We start from the raw sequence: 13959 nt of genomic DNA, 5'->3' as shown, positions 1-13959 counted from the left end.
CGAACCGACTATCATCACTACTTCCGGAGCGTGGCGTCATTGCGCTTCCGGTTCTCCAGTCCCGGAGACGCTGGCGTGTTCTCGCGAGAAGCGGGAAAGGGCGCAGGGTTTGAAACATGGCGGACGACGTGGACCAGGTGAGTGGGTTCTAAGGACCCGACTCCAAAACAACGTCCCCGCCCCTTGCGGCCCTGGCCCTGCTCGGCCTCGCGTACCAGGGCTGTCTCCTTCCAAGCCCGTGGGAAGGCGGCCCGCCGCGGTGGCTCGTCCCGGTCGCCGCTGCCCCTTGTGCCTCCGGCCGTCGCGCCCCCTCCGGACTCGGCCGGGACCCCGAGGTCCTTGTCAGCCCGCCCGAGAGGGGCCCGTCGCGCTCGCCACCTCTGGGCCCTTGTCTGTAGGGCGGAAGGAGCCGGCCCTGCCTGCCTCCGCAGGAGGCGGGACCGGGCGGTCAGGGTCCCTGGGGCCCGTCCTGGGCGCCGGCCGAGGGGACGCGCCACTCGGGAGGGACACGGCTGTGGCCCTGGGGACGCTGCCAGGCACACAGCGACGCCTGTCTGCCTGCCCTGGAGCCCGTGCTCTGCAGGAGGACTGACAGGTGCAGGTCTGTGACCGAGGAGCTGTGACAGGAGCCCTGGGCCCCGGGTGGGGAGGGCGCGACCCGCCCCTGCACCTGCCCCTGTGCCTGCCCGGGTCCCGCTGTGTCCAGGGCCACGGCTTCTGCAGCTTTCCACTGCGGGGGTCTCCGCTGCAGAAAGAGGACTTCCCGCCACTTACGTAAAGTGGCCCTTGGTCTCTTTTTTTTTTTTTTTTTGCAGCATTTTTTATGTTGAACGTGGGCTGCTTCCTTTAATGTGCATCTCCCACCAGGAGAGCGCAGGGCCATAGACCGACTTGTTTTGTCCACTCTCCTGAAGGGTGGAAGCGCTCACCGACTATAGACTGAGTGAATGAACCAAGTGATCGGGGACTGGGGTGCACCGTGGGCATCCTGGGCCCGGGTAGCAGGAGGATGGTCGTGTTTTTATGGAAGTACCATTACGTATTAATGTGCATTTCTCCACAATAATATGAGCTCCCTGGGCTGGGATCGTGGCTCAGAGGTAGAGCGCTCGCCTAGCACGGGCAGGACCTGCGTTCGATCCTCAGCACCACATAAAAATAAAAGCATTGTATTGTGTCCGTCTACACCTAAAAATGAATATTTAAAAGTAATAATAATGATATTCTGAGCTTCCTGTGATCAGCCAGTCTTTAAACAGCTGTTCAATTGAGGTGAGGAACGTACCAACTGATGTCAGGGGTTTTTTAGTTGTTTTTTTTTTACCGTCTCATTTGTCCTTTTGAACCTTCTGTCACCTTCTTCCACCAGTTTCGTGTACTCCCTGAAGCAGTTCTTGAATGATCTTACCAACTCCTCCTGGCTGCAGCCATCCCGTCCATGAGGATGACCCTAAGTCATCCAGCCCTGTCCTCTGAGGCCTGTATGTTGAATGGTTCTCTAACAGTGATAGTGGAAACCATTTATCTTGTTCACCAGGTATCAGGTCATTCAGTCCTCGTAAGAACCTAAAGGGAGGTTATGGCTTCCTCGTGTTACAATTGAGAAGTCTGAGGGTTGTGATGGCAGGATTTGTGATCCGAGTTCAGGAGAGTCCGCTCAGGGGTCAGGAGATGGTCACAGACTGCCTGACTCCAAAGCTGGTGCTTTCAGTCCGTATTCTATACGCCTGCCAGATTCTGCATCTTCCTGACCAGTTCCCACCGTAAACTCCACCTGCCCTGTGCTTGATTCATGATCTTCCCTTAAATCTGCACCTGTGGTAGCATTCGGAATTCACAGAGACGTTAGGTCAATGGTTTTTAAGTGACTGAGTGAGAGCTGGATATCAAGGAAACAAAGTCATGCTTATTTGGCTGAATAATTCATATATATATATCTGTCTTAGTGCTCATTTATGTCACAGGTGTTATACAAGAGGCACTGTACTAAGCCTCCCAACAACAGAATTAGGTAGACACTATTGGTTTTCTTGTTTTGCAGACTGAGGCACAGAGGGGTTAAGTAACTTGCCCCCAGTGACACAGCAGGGCAGTGATCCAAACTCCGCGCCCCCTCTAATATCCCATCCTAAGCCTGTTTTCCTTTACCAGCAACAAACCACCAACACCGTAGAGGAGCCGCTGGACCTCATCAGGCTCAGCCTGGATGAGCGCATTTACGTGAAGATGAGAAATGAGCGGGAGCTTCGAGGCAGGTTACACGTGAGTACATCCGATGACCTCGAAATCAGGCTGTTTCCTGCCACTCCTTCCTGCCTCGCTCCTTGTAGCACAGGACTGTGCAGGACGGGGAGAGCGTGTTTTAAAATGCAGGAGAAAGGGGGTAGAAAGTCGCTCCTGTTTCTATGAACCCAACACAACTGCGCTTTACTCGTTTTTAGCGATTTTGTCTTTAGCAATTTCAGCAAGGATGTTTGTTAGAGTTCCTTCTCCTCCCCTTCATTTCTCACTTTTATTTCTAAATAAATTTGTCCTCCATTCTTACTTAAATATATGCATATATACTCATTCAGATCTTTCCTGTATATTTTCTCAAACACACAAGTGTAAGCATATGTGTGCATACGTGTGCACACATACATACACGTACACACGTCTGTGTGTAGATGCTTATATTTGCACCACCTCTAAAAAGAGTGGAATCCTGTTATACATGTTTTTCAGCACCAAAATAAGTCTCCTTTGCTTCCACTAGGGAAGACTTGGATAGTGAATAACAGTGCTATGTGAATGAGCGCTATTTTATATTGTAGATCGTCCTTGTGTATAAAGGTGACTTTACCTGTATGACGGTGGCATTTAGACTATCTCCCATTTCTTGCTCCTATAAATGAGGCACATATTTCTTTGTGCACGTGTGCAATTCTTTCTGTAGAATTGGCCCCTTGAAGTGATCCTGTTTATTCATAGAATACCTGGTAGATGTGGCCTCTCCTTGGTCACCTCCTAACTGTGCTGTTTTCGTCACTGTTTCTGTCCCCTGAACTGGTTAAAGACAGCTGACGTTTACTGAGCACCAGCTGCACGTCAGGTCCTGTTGTTCTGAGGTGTCTGCCTCTCGCCGTGGCCCAGGGGGGTTTCTTTTCCACTCCTAAACTGTATACTTGGCCCTGGTTCGTGCTCCCTGCCCAGCACCTCCCCACGTGGCCTCTGGGCTGTTTATTCTGAGGGGGGCACGTAAACCATCCAACACTGTTTGGAGTCCGTGTGAGGAGATGCTGAGCGGGGACCTGGGGCCCACGTGTTGGCGTGAACTCCCAAGGCCGCATTGAGTGTCCTGGTCACATTTATTCCCTCGGCCCACAGATGCCAGTCACGTCCATGTCCTGGACAGATGCTCCGCCTACCTGCCCTTTGTGGTATCCAGTCCACCCCAGGACAGGGCGGGTCTGATGACTGTGTCCTGTGCCTTTAGAGAAGTGCAGTGCCGTCATCTTACCGTTGAGGAATTTCTTCTCTCAGTTCCTGTTTCTTTCCTTTCACACTGTGGCTGGCTCCATGGGAACGAGTCTGCTGATCAGTGATAATATGCTCCTTTTCCTAATGACATGACATGGCCACGGTGGGTAAGGAGCAGGGTGGACACTCAAGAAATCATTCCAAGTCACTTTTAGTGAATGCATTTGGGGCCGTGATAGACAGTGCTGTTTTTATTGGGTCAGGTCAGCTGTCGCTGCGATCATGTGTGAAGAGGTAGGGTAGCAGCAGATTGTCGTCACTGGTAGGTGAAGGGTGTGGTGTGAGCATCAGGTGCAGTACCTGTGGTGGTCCAGGTGACATGTCGTGGGCCCTGCTCGTGGTGGTCTCTCCATGGGATGGGTGCGTGTTTTCTGATCCCTCGCCCTCCCACTCCAGGCTTACGATCAACACTTAAATATGATCCTGGGCGACGTGGAGGAAACCGTGACCACAATAGAGATCGATGAAGAGACGTATGAAGAGATCTACAAGGTAAGTCATCCCATTATCTCAGCTCATCACTTTGAACTTGTCACTTGTTCTCGGCATGCCCCGGCTCGGGACACCTACTTATGGACTTGATGGAGTGTGGCAATTGAAAGGAGAGCCCAGAGGTCAGGCGGATCTGGTTTCTGCCACTGACTTGGCCACTACCTATCCAGGCGCCCTTGGGCAAGAGAATCCACTGAGTCGGCTTGTCGCCAGGGTCATCGTGACAGTGCGAGGAGCGGCCTGTGAGCCGCAGACAACAGGAATACCGGACGGTGGTCTTCCACGTCATGTGGACTTGGCCTGGTGATCCTAATGTGTCAGGGACAGTTCACAGAAGTATCCACTCATTCATACACACACGCATATCCATTGTGAATACAAGTAACACCGTTACGGGGCTGGGGTTGTGGCTCAGAGGTAGAGCGCTCACCCAGCACGTGTGAGGCCCTGGGTTTGATCCTCAGCACCCACATAAAAATAAATAAACAAAATAAAGGTCTTGTGTCCAACTAAAAAAATATATATTTAAAAAAAATAACACTGTCACAAACAACCACCGTTTTCTAGAACAGTGTTTGGTGAAGTGCATTTGCTGTGCAGTTTGCCAATGTCTTTGCAAACCTCCTTACTGCCTGGTGCAGCTGAGGGCAGGTTTGCGTGCCCTTTACCTGCATTTCCTCCATCGTGATCTTTTGTTGGAGTTAAAGAGAATCTGACCCCACAGACGGGGATCTGGAAAGGGAAGGGTGCATTTTTACAGACGCCTGCTGCAGTCAAGGTGGATCGCCCTGCGGCATCGGAAACCGAGTCCCTGAGCTGTTTTTCATGCTTATTCCCTGAACACGGACTGCTGTGTCTTGCACTTTAGTGGGCCTTGGTAAGAAGCATGATGTGGTGACCTCGAATACTGCTCATTGGACATCCCCAGTTCACCCAGTCATGCGCACACATTTCACTGCTTCATATTTTAATACATTTGTTAATGTCTCCTCCAAAAAGTCTTTGACTATCACAAAGCCAGTCTCTGGCCTGTTGGACTCTAGTGGTGGAAAATAACAGGCTCAGATCTCAGAGTTCAGACCTGGATCCCGCTCACCACTGATATAATGGAGCCAAAGCACCGACCCCAACTGTGACTGTGTCCTTGTCTATCAGACAGGGCCGATGGGGGTGTCTGCTTCCTGGGGCTCTGGAGGGTCCCCTGACGGACCACACGGAAGCCTTCAGGGGTCTGGGGCGGGGCAAGTGGTGGAGCGCTCGCCTGGCCTGCATGAAACACCAGGTTCGATCCTCAGCCACCTGAAAATAAATGAAGATACCGTGTGTGCACTACAGCTAAAAAACACTTTTTAAAAATATTTTTTAAGAAAGGCCTTCAGATTAGGGACAGGCGACTAGTGGGTGTCCCAATGGTAGCCTTTGAAGGTCTTGGCGGTTCTGCCCGCCCTGGCTCCTGCCCTCTGCTCGCTCCTCTTTGCCAGGGTCCCTTCCTCTCCCTCCTGCATCATCTACGCATTTCCTACCAAGGGACCCGTTAGTAGTGAGCAGAGCACATGGGCCTCGCTGGCTTCCAGGCGCAGCTGCAGGGGAGTGTCGCGCTCTGCTCAGCCACAGACGCAGTCCTGACTGTGGGACTTCCTGGAGGAGTGTCAAAATGCCTTCCCTGGATGCTCCTGTTCAACACAGGAAACTGGGCTAAATGCCCCTCCACCCCCAGGCCCAGCGTGTGCCTCTCCCTGTGCGTCTACTGACATAACGGAGGGCCGTCTGTCCGCAGCGCCAGGACACACAGACCGGAGGTGTCTTGTAGGTCTTCCTGTGACCTACGTGACCAACTCCTGGACAACTCAGCCGACTGCTGACCACTAACGGGAAGGCAGAGCGGCCAGCCTTGCTCTTTTCAGTGTCGCTTTGCAGCTGAGAGCCGCTGTGCAGGCTGCTGACAGTGGCCTGTGCTCCGGGTCCCCAGGCACCTTCCCAGCTGTCCATCCTGTACCGCGTGGTTGCTCCCAGGACACCGGCCCCTCTGCCCAGGGCTCCCTCCCCTACCTTAGGGACCAGAGGCCTGGAGTCCACACAGGGGATGTCTGTGCCCCTCCCTCCAGCCATTGCCGACCACTGGCCTCGTAGGTTCGGGTGGACGGACAGCCCCCTGCCTCCGCTCCTCGCGGGGCTGAGCTGGCTGAGGAGCTGGCCTCGCCCATCCAGGCTTCCTACCTACACGTCTGCTGTTCGGCTTCAGCACGTCTGACGCCGTGGGTTCTGCTCCTTCTCATCTCTGCATGAAAACCAGCCAGGTTCTGCCCGAGTCCACCTCCTTCCTGGGTCTGTCTGCTGGACACAGCGTCCCCCAGAGTGAAACCCACTCCCATTTGGCCCTTTCCCCTCTAACCCTCCAAGGCCTGCAGGTTTGGGAGCCTGAGGGCTACTTTCCAGTTCTATCTGACATCTACCCGAGGCTCACACAGGTCTCACACAGTCCTCGCTCCTGGGGCCCAGGCCCGAGCAGTCAGCGGACGCCTCAAGGTGTCCATTCTGTACGTGCCCCATGCCCCCTGCAGCCCCCGTGAGCAATGCCCAGTGGGGAGCAGAGAAGCAGCTCACCTCCTGCCCCTGCGACTGTCCCCACCGTCCCCAGGAGGCCGCCACACCAGCATGCTCTCAGGTGGTTAATCGGGGACCCCAGCTGCTTCTAGTGGCTCTGGTGTCCCCTGGGTTTTCGGGTCACCTGAGTCACCCAGTGGTGAGGGGACAACCCCAGACAGGCCCTCGGGGGAGGTTCGTGGGTGGCTCGAGTATATTCTAAATGATGCGTCTCTGTGATGATGTTAACGTTATTCCGTGTCATTCAACGTGGCGCGGTTGGCTTGGTGTCTTGCAGTCGACCAAGCGGAACATTCCGATGCTGTTTGTCCGGGGAGACGGGGTGGTGCTGGTCGCCCCTCCGTTGAGAGTCGGCTGACACCGAGGGTGGACCCCAAGGAGAAGACGGAGACCGTGGACAGCTGCCCCTTTGAATGTCCAGGACGTTGACAAGACACTGCTGCTGCGTGTGTCACTAAGAAATGGCTGCGACTCCTCCACCCCGAGTGAGTTGGTTTGCAAACAACTTGCAGCCTCTTGAGCTCCGTGCACTGTCCCCCCGATCCCCCCAGGTGCCCGCGTCTTCTTCAAGGGTCAGTTCCCCCGTTGTCCCTGCACACACGTCCTGATGGTCTGTTTGGTTTTTTTTATTAAATTTGGTGTTTGTTTTGGGTTTCTTTTTTAACGCAGCCTCCTGTCTTGTGAACCCAGCGTGTGTCTGTGTCGCACAGCGCCCAGGAGCAGGGCCCCTGTGGTGCCAGAGGCACAGCTGGCAAAGCAGGACCTAGGATTTTGTCCCTGTGCCCTGCCTGTCCTCTGCAGTTGTCCAAACCAACAAGTGCAGGACAGCAGGGTACACAGGTGACACAATGATATACCTACAGGGTGCCGTAGGAGCTCAGGTGTCATTTTAAATGTTGACGTTCCCGTGGGCCACAAGGTGTGATTCCTGGTACCAGAGCTACACTTAGAGAACACACTTTCCAGCCTGGCACACACCTGTCACCCCAGGGCTCAGGAGGCTGAGGCAGGAGGATCGTGAGTTGGAGGCCAGCCTCAGCAACTTGGTGACATCCTAAGCAAGTCAGCGAGACCCTGTCTCTAAATAAAATAGAAAGGGGGCTGGGAGGGACTCAGTGGCTGAGTGACCCTGGGTTCAATCCCCAGTACCAAAAAATAGAGGCCACTTACCACTCTTGGGTCATCGGAGGCCAAGTCTGAATCGCTCCTTAGTGACACCTGAAGGCAGGGGGTGGCTAAAAGCCAAGCCGTTCTGATTCCCAGCACTTGGTGCCCTAAACACAGAAGAGCGAGTCCCTGCCCGCCCCGCGCCTGCCCTGCCCTCAACTGTTCATCCACACGGCCGAGCCCCGGGCCCTGCGCCAGCGTGGACTCTGAAAAGCAGAGTCTGGTTTTGGGCCACCCACCTGGAGACGGGGTGCTGTTGGCACATCCACCATGGGCCCTGCCGTGTGGTCACGAGGGACGCGCACTGAGCCACAGGCCAGGGATGCCTTTAGTGGGTATCCACAGGTTCCATTGTCATCGTTTACTGCCCTGTCCCCAAGCTAACAGGGAAGGACAGAGTGCTGAGCCCAGGGCGCGGGGGACCCCAGCCTCCTGCAGCCACCCCTGGGCTTGGTCCTCGGGGTCAGTGGTCCCTGGAGGCAAAGGCTGTTCGCTGCGGGAAACGGGGACCCAAGACTCTGGTGGGTGGCCAGCCAGCCGCCATCCTGGGAGCCCTTCCTGAGCAGAGCTCTGGCCTGAATGACGAGGACAGGGGCACAGGAGAGTCACCACCCTTGATGGAACAACATGCGCAGGCCAAAGGCACTCTGTATCCTCAAAAACCTCTGCAGGGTGTTAAGGAGAGCTCAGGGCACCAGGGGGCTAAGGGGCAGCAGGGCCCCTGCAGCCGGGGGTCACCCTGCCGTCCCCAGCACCTCGTGCCTCAGTCTCTGGACACCTCTGCTCCGCCCTCGGTCCCCCTCCTCCTGGAACCCACAGCCCCGCGGGATTGTTCACCCCTGACTTTAAAACACAGGACCCTGCCATGTGACCTGGGGACATTGGCACAGGACAACCGCAGCCCACGCACGCCCCTCATCTAACAACCGGGACCCAGGGACGGGGACAGGACAGGGGAAGGGCAGGGCAAACGCGGCCGACGGGAAGACGGGGAGGCACTGTGAGTTGGGGGGCCTTGGGGAGCTGGGCTTCAAGTCCCTAGAGCTCAACCAGGGCCTGGCCACGGTCCCCAAGGCTGCAGGAGGGCTGTCCCCGGGGCCTCTGCAGCACACAGCACTCAGGCCCAGCCACCAGCTGGTGGCCACGTCGCGGGAGCTGGGGACTGGTGGTTTCTGTCACGTGTTGTCACATACCTGGAGGGGAGCCTTCTGGTGATGTCACACTCCTCTGGAGACCTTGTCAGCAGATGCCACACCTAGATCCCCGTCTTGGTGATTTCATGAGGACACTTACAGCAAGGTAGTGGGCACAGGGACCCTGGTGGCCCTCTGGATGGCTCCCATGGTGCTGGGGAAGTTCAGAGTGAGTCCCAGGACTGTCCTCATAGAAGGACCAAGTTTCCAGAAAACAAATTGAAGCCTGCAGAGAACTCAGTCCACACAGAGTCACGTTAGAACAGCATGGCGCACCCCGGTCATCCCAGCGGCTCGGGAGGCCGAGGCAGGAGGATCGCCAGTTCAAAGCCAGCCTCAGCCAAACGGAGGCCCTGAGCCACTCAGCGAGACCCTGTCTCTAAATAAAACACAAAATAGGGCTGGGGACAGGGCTCAGGGGTCGACTGTCCCCAAGTTCAATCCCCAGCACAAAAAAAAAACCTGCCAGATACTGTGGATGACTCTACGAGGCCAGGTGAGCTGACCCACGAGTCACCTCTGACACAGGGTCCACTTCCCAGTCCAGGTCGCACTCATGGTTTGTCAACAAAACTCCAAAGCTGTTGTCACAGTCCACAGCACTGTGCAGAGGGAGTGGTCAGACGTGCCCAGCCCTGACCACTGACCACAAGAGCTGCGCTGTAGAGACAGGACCCCGTGGGCAGCCTGGCCAGGGTGAGAGCCGCGGTAGAGGACGTCCACCTCAACTGGACGGCGTCAGTGCTGCGGGGACCAGAACCTTCTGTCACTCATGAGACGGCTGGGCCACATCTGGAGTCCCTCAGTCACCTGCTCAGTGACTCGAGGTGAGACAGTCGGACTCCTGAGCCCTGACTGTGAGCCCACGGTGACCCTCCACTGCAGACCCAGGCGCCCTGGCTCCTTCCCCCAGTGGGCACCTGTCTTGTTCTCAGGAGATTGTCGGAGGACATTGTCGCTAACCGGGTGTCACGGAACACGAGAAAATATGGGTGGGACTCGGTCAGACTCAAAGCAACTCAGATTCCCTTACACGGCCATAAGGAAAGGAGGAAATGGTAGGGTTATCTCCATATTCAGAAACGGTAAGAGGAACTTTTTACTTATTTTTTATTGGTGCATCACGGCTGTACCCCGTGGTGGGGTGTGTGCTTGCACATTCTTACACACACGCTCTGACGACATCATTGGGCCAATGCCACTCCCTGGCACTGTCCCCACTTTCCCACACGCTGACTCCCTTTCCCTTAGGGTCCCCCTTGGATTTTCATGAGGGTCCCACCCGCCACACACACTTTTCTTTTCCTGTGAAAAGAACTTTCTAAGGAGTTAGGGACTCATCTCCTGCTTTTGATCATTCATCAGTTGAAATAATGACTGCACAGTAAATGGGAACAGGACCAGTCCAGAAGCGGAGAAATCCATGTCACCTGTGTGTACAGGACTTTCATCTATTAGGCAAAATACACCCAGGTAGGGTGGCCCACGCCTGTCATACCTGCAGCTCAGGAGGCTGAGGCAGGAGGATGGCAAGTTGGAGGCCAGCCTCAGCAACTTAGCGAGACCCTGTCTCTAAATAAAATAGAAAAAGGGGCTGGGGACGGGGCTCAGTGGCTAAGTGCGTGCCCCTGGGTTCCATCCCCAGGACCAACAACAACAACAAAAAAGGGTCAGCCAGATGAGAGATACTTACAGTCGCTCAGGACCCTCTGCCGCAGGTTCTCCTGGGACCCAAACTGTCAACAGCAATGCAATAAAGACACCCGTGTGTTAAATCAGGACGCTGTGCACCTCTGTCCCCGTGTCCCATCACATTTCACCTGACCGACGCTGAGAGATCCTCTAGCACGTGGATTCTGAGGGCCATCTGGGTCTTGACCTGCTCTTGGTGTGACAAACACCGTGGTTCATCTGCCTTCAGGTAAGGAAAGGTGGTTTTGAGTCAAGTCCACATCAGCACTTTGTGTCCACCATCACGTCAGGGTCAGGGCTTTCCTAAGCACCTACTTAGTCCTACTGTCGTAGTCAGCCATGGACTTTACAGAAGCTCAGTTTGAAATCCTGTCACCATTTTAAAGATCCTGGGGCTGGGGTCCGGCTGGCGGTAGAGCACTTACCTGGCCCAGGTGAGGCCCTGGGCTCCACATTAAAAATGGACAAAATGGACTTTACCCAACTTGCCCGTGGACCCAGCTGTGGGAGGGACCCTCATGAATGGCCACCACCTGCCACACCTTTGAGATGAAGGGGCCCTGAAGTCCACCCAAGTCACTTCTGAGTGTCCCCAGTGGAGCTGAAGTCCTGAGCCACAGAGGGACAAAGTCTCAGGACTGTCCACAGGGACCAGAACTGTGATTTGGGCACAGCTTCAAACGTCACCCGGAGGCGGGCCGTTCCCTTTGACTCACTCTTACAAATGACACCGAGCTGCTGCTTTAGCCACTGTCGGGAGGGGACTGTCCCCTGGGTGACAGCGGCCATCTGAGTGGCTCTCCGCGTGTTGATCACAGAAAACATCTGCAAGGTCAGGGGTCGCCCTGGGCCCAGCCACGAAGCTCAGCGGCCACTCTGGTCCCCTGCTTCCCCTGGGCCTGTCCTGCTGCTGACCTGGGCCAGGTGCCCTGTGACCACCACCTGCCAGAGGTGACAGATGTGCCAGCTGCGAGGCCAAGCCCGGCCTCCCTGACCCCAGGAAGAAGAGGCCACGCGTGTTCTCAATTCCCTTCCGCCCGTCGCTCCCTGCGAACACTCCAGAGCGTGTAGATGCCTATTTTCTTGGCAGCTTCTAGAAGTTTCCAGGGCGTGGAAGCCACCTGGCCCCTGGGGGTTTGCCAACGATGACTCTGGAGGAATTTCTTCCCGGGCTCCTCCCTGCCAGCCCCACCTGCCTGCTGCACTGTGGGCATCCAGGCTGGGGATGTGACAGGGACCCTCCTGTCCCCGGGAAGGTGGGGAATGACAGCAGAAGGAGGAGCCCGTGGTGGCTGCAGACTCACCTGGCTCCCGACTCACTGGGACCAGGGAGGTGCCCCGAGGTCACCTAAGGATGGCAAGGCCTCTCCAGGAGCAGCCTGGGGTGGTGCGGGGATGTCCCTGCCCCGTCACCAGCAGCAGGTCACAAGGCTCAGAGGGAACAGGGCGTGGGGAGGCCCTTGTGGTCTGCCAAGCCTCCATCTGACTTACTCCAATGTCCACTCTTATTCTCTCCCCTGATAGCTTTCAGGAGACTCGTGGCTTCAAAATAATGTGATTCATTCAACACCTGCCCCCTCCAGGTGTCCAGTACGTGCCAGGTGTGGAGGGACACTCCAGGATCCCTGCGACTCGGGAGGCCGAGGCAGGAACATCTCACGTTTGAGGCCAGCCTCCACCAGTCTGCAAGACTCCGTCTCAACATAAAGAGGCAGGTGGCGGGAGGCTAGGAGCGAGGCTCGGTGTCGGGGCCCTTGACTAGTGGGGACGGGGCCCTGGGTCCCAGAACTGAGAAAAAGAAAGAAAAAGGAAAAAGGAGGCTTTTTGGTGGATCACAGATAGGCAAGGGGACAACAGCCCCCAGAAGACTAAGCCCAGGAGGCCGGGGGACAGTGAGGTGGGAGGGGAACGGGGTCCAGGGGACCTCAGAGGTCCAGGGAGGCCCTGAGTTCCACCCTCAGCACTACATAAAAACAAACAAATCAAATAAAGGTAGAATGTCCATTTATGACTAAAAGTATTTTTTAAATATGATAATAATCTATCCCAGCGGCTCGGGAGGCTGAGGCAGGAGGATCACAAGTTGGAGGCCAGCCTCAGCCACTTAGCAAGGCCCTAAGCAACTCAGGGAGACCCTGTCTCTAAATAAAATAGAAAATAGGGCTGGGGACAGGGCTCAGTGGCTGAGTGCCCCCAAGTTCAATCCCTGGTACCCCCCAATAAAGTAATGTATAGTAACAATAATCTAAGAAGCCCGGAGAATGCACCTAAAGTTCACGTCTCATTCTTTTTTCCAATTAAATGTGGATTATTTTTTTTATTTTGTTTTTGTTTTACTTATTTTTGGGGGTACTAAGGATTGAACGCAGGGTCACTCAGCCACTAAACCCCATCTCCATTCTTTTATTTTATTTTGTATTTTGAGACAGGATCTCACCAACTTGCTTAGGGCCTCACTAATTTGCTGAGGTCGGCCTCCAACTTGCGATCCTCCTGCCTCGGCCTCCCAAATCCCTGGGGTAACAGGCGTGCACCCCCAAGCCCCCATCAATCACACATTTTTTAAACTGGTGCATGAAAACATAAAACTGGTTTTTTTTATCCTCAAATACTTATCATGGGCAGCAGTTTTCTAGATCTTTTCTGGCAGACTTCTGAAGTGGACAGCCCATGACAGCACATGACGTATTGTCCCTGCTGTCCCCGTGCAAGAGCGCACCAGCCTTCTCAGCCCCACTTCCTAATCTCAACTGGGACAGCAGGTGGCGCTCTTCTGCCTTCGCAGCGCCCTTGGTCTGTGTGCAACATGACCCACGTTGGCCTGCGAGCTCTGGCTCCTTACCCCCTTGAGTCTCGGTGGTCGGTGAGAGTCCATTCGACGCGCTGCTGCTGCTGCCAAAAGCAAAGAACAGAAAACATTCTTTGTTCCACATGGAAGTTGTAAGGAAAGACGGGCTTCTGGTGCTGCCCACGTCCTGTGGGGCTGAGGATGAGACTCCCAGCCAGAGCCTCCTGCCAGCATGCAGGGGCCTGTCCCTGTCCCCAGCTGCCAGCTGGACAGAACGTCTGTGAGCGGATCCCTGTTCCGTGTCACAGTCTCAGTGCCCTCCTGTGTCCAGGGTCCTCTCAGCTCAACCGAGGTAGGTCCCGAGAAAGGCCTGGAATCACTGAACTGGACTCACAGAGGTGAAGTTTGGAGTGAAAATAAATAAAACATTGGCCTCACTTGGACGGCTCACATTTCTTAAGATGTGGATTTGAGCCCTGATCCAGAGCCCAGCACCGTGGCTCC

General features: G+C 55.2%; 1 protein-coding gene and 1 long non-coding RNA gene across 3 annotated transcripts; one reads left to right on the top strand and one right to left on the bottom strand.

Annotated features, from left to right (window-relative positions):
* The first annotated feature begins 53 nt into the window (after window positions 1-53).
* Window positions 54-7271, top strand: Lsm3 (LSM3 homolog, U6 small nuclear RNA and mRNA degradation associated). 2 transcript variants are annotated; one of them, XM_026383050.2, is made up of 4 exons: window positions 54-137; window positions 2152-2262; window positions 3916-4011; window positions 6893-7271. In XM_026383050.2, exons 1-4 carry the CDS (start codon window positions 117-119, stop codon window positions 6971-6973), a joined length of 309 nt encoding a protein of 102 aa, XP_026238835.1. In that variant the 5' UTR covers window positions 54-116; the 3' UTR covers window positions 6974-7271. The 2 variants fall into 2 exon arrangements, with proteins under 2 accessions (XP_026238835.1, XP_026238836.1); XM_026383051.2 differs by lacking the exon at window positions 6893-7271 and adding an exon at window positions 4182-4506.
* A 2200-nt stretch (window positions 7272-9471) lies between these two features.
* Window positions 9472-12450, bottom strand: LOC144250590 (uncharacterized). Its single transcript, XR_013342517.1, has 3 exons — window positions 11972-12450; window positions 10669-10890; window positions 9472-9719 (listed from the first exon to the last, which is right to left on the bottom strand). It is a non-coding gene; the product is annotated as an uncharacterized LOC144250590 (long non-coding RNA).
* Between the last annotated feature and the right edge of the window lie 1509 nt (window positions 12451-13959).

The sequence above is a fragment of the Urocitellus parryii genome, chromosome 16 (genome assembly GCF_045843805.1).
Source record: "Urocitellus parryii isolate mUroPar1 chromosome 16, mUroPar1.hap1, whole genome shotgun sequence".
NCBI classification, from domain to species: domain Eukaryota; kingdom Metazoa; phylum Chordata; class Mammalia; order Rodentia; family Sciuridae; genus Urocitellus; species Urocitellus parryii.
This window is presented reverse-complemented; position numbering and strand designations above follow the sequence as displayed.

Excerpts from the sequence above, each read along its gene's own strand:
- Lsm3 (XM_026383050.2), top strand. The coding sequence starts at position 117 with ATGGCGGACGACGTGGACCAG. Across the intron at positions 138-2,151 it reads TGGCGGACGACGTGGACCAG|CAACAAACCACCAACACCGT; the intron begins GTGAGTGGGTTC and ends TTCCTTTACCAG. Across the intron at positions 2,263-3,915 it reads AGCTTCGAGGCAGGTTACAC|GCTTACGATCAACACTTAAA; the intron begins GTGAGTACATCC and ends CTCCCACTCCAG.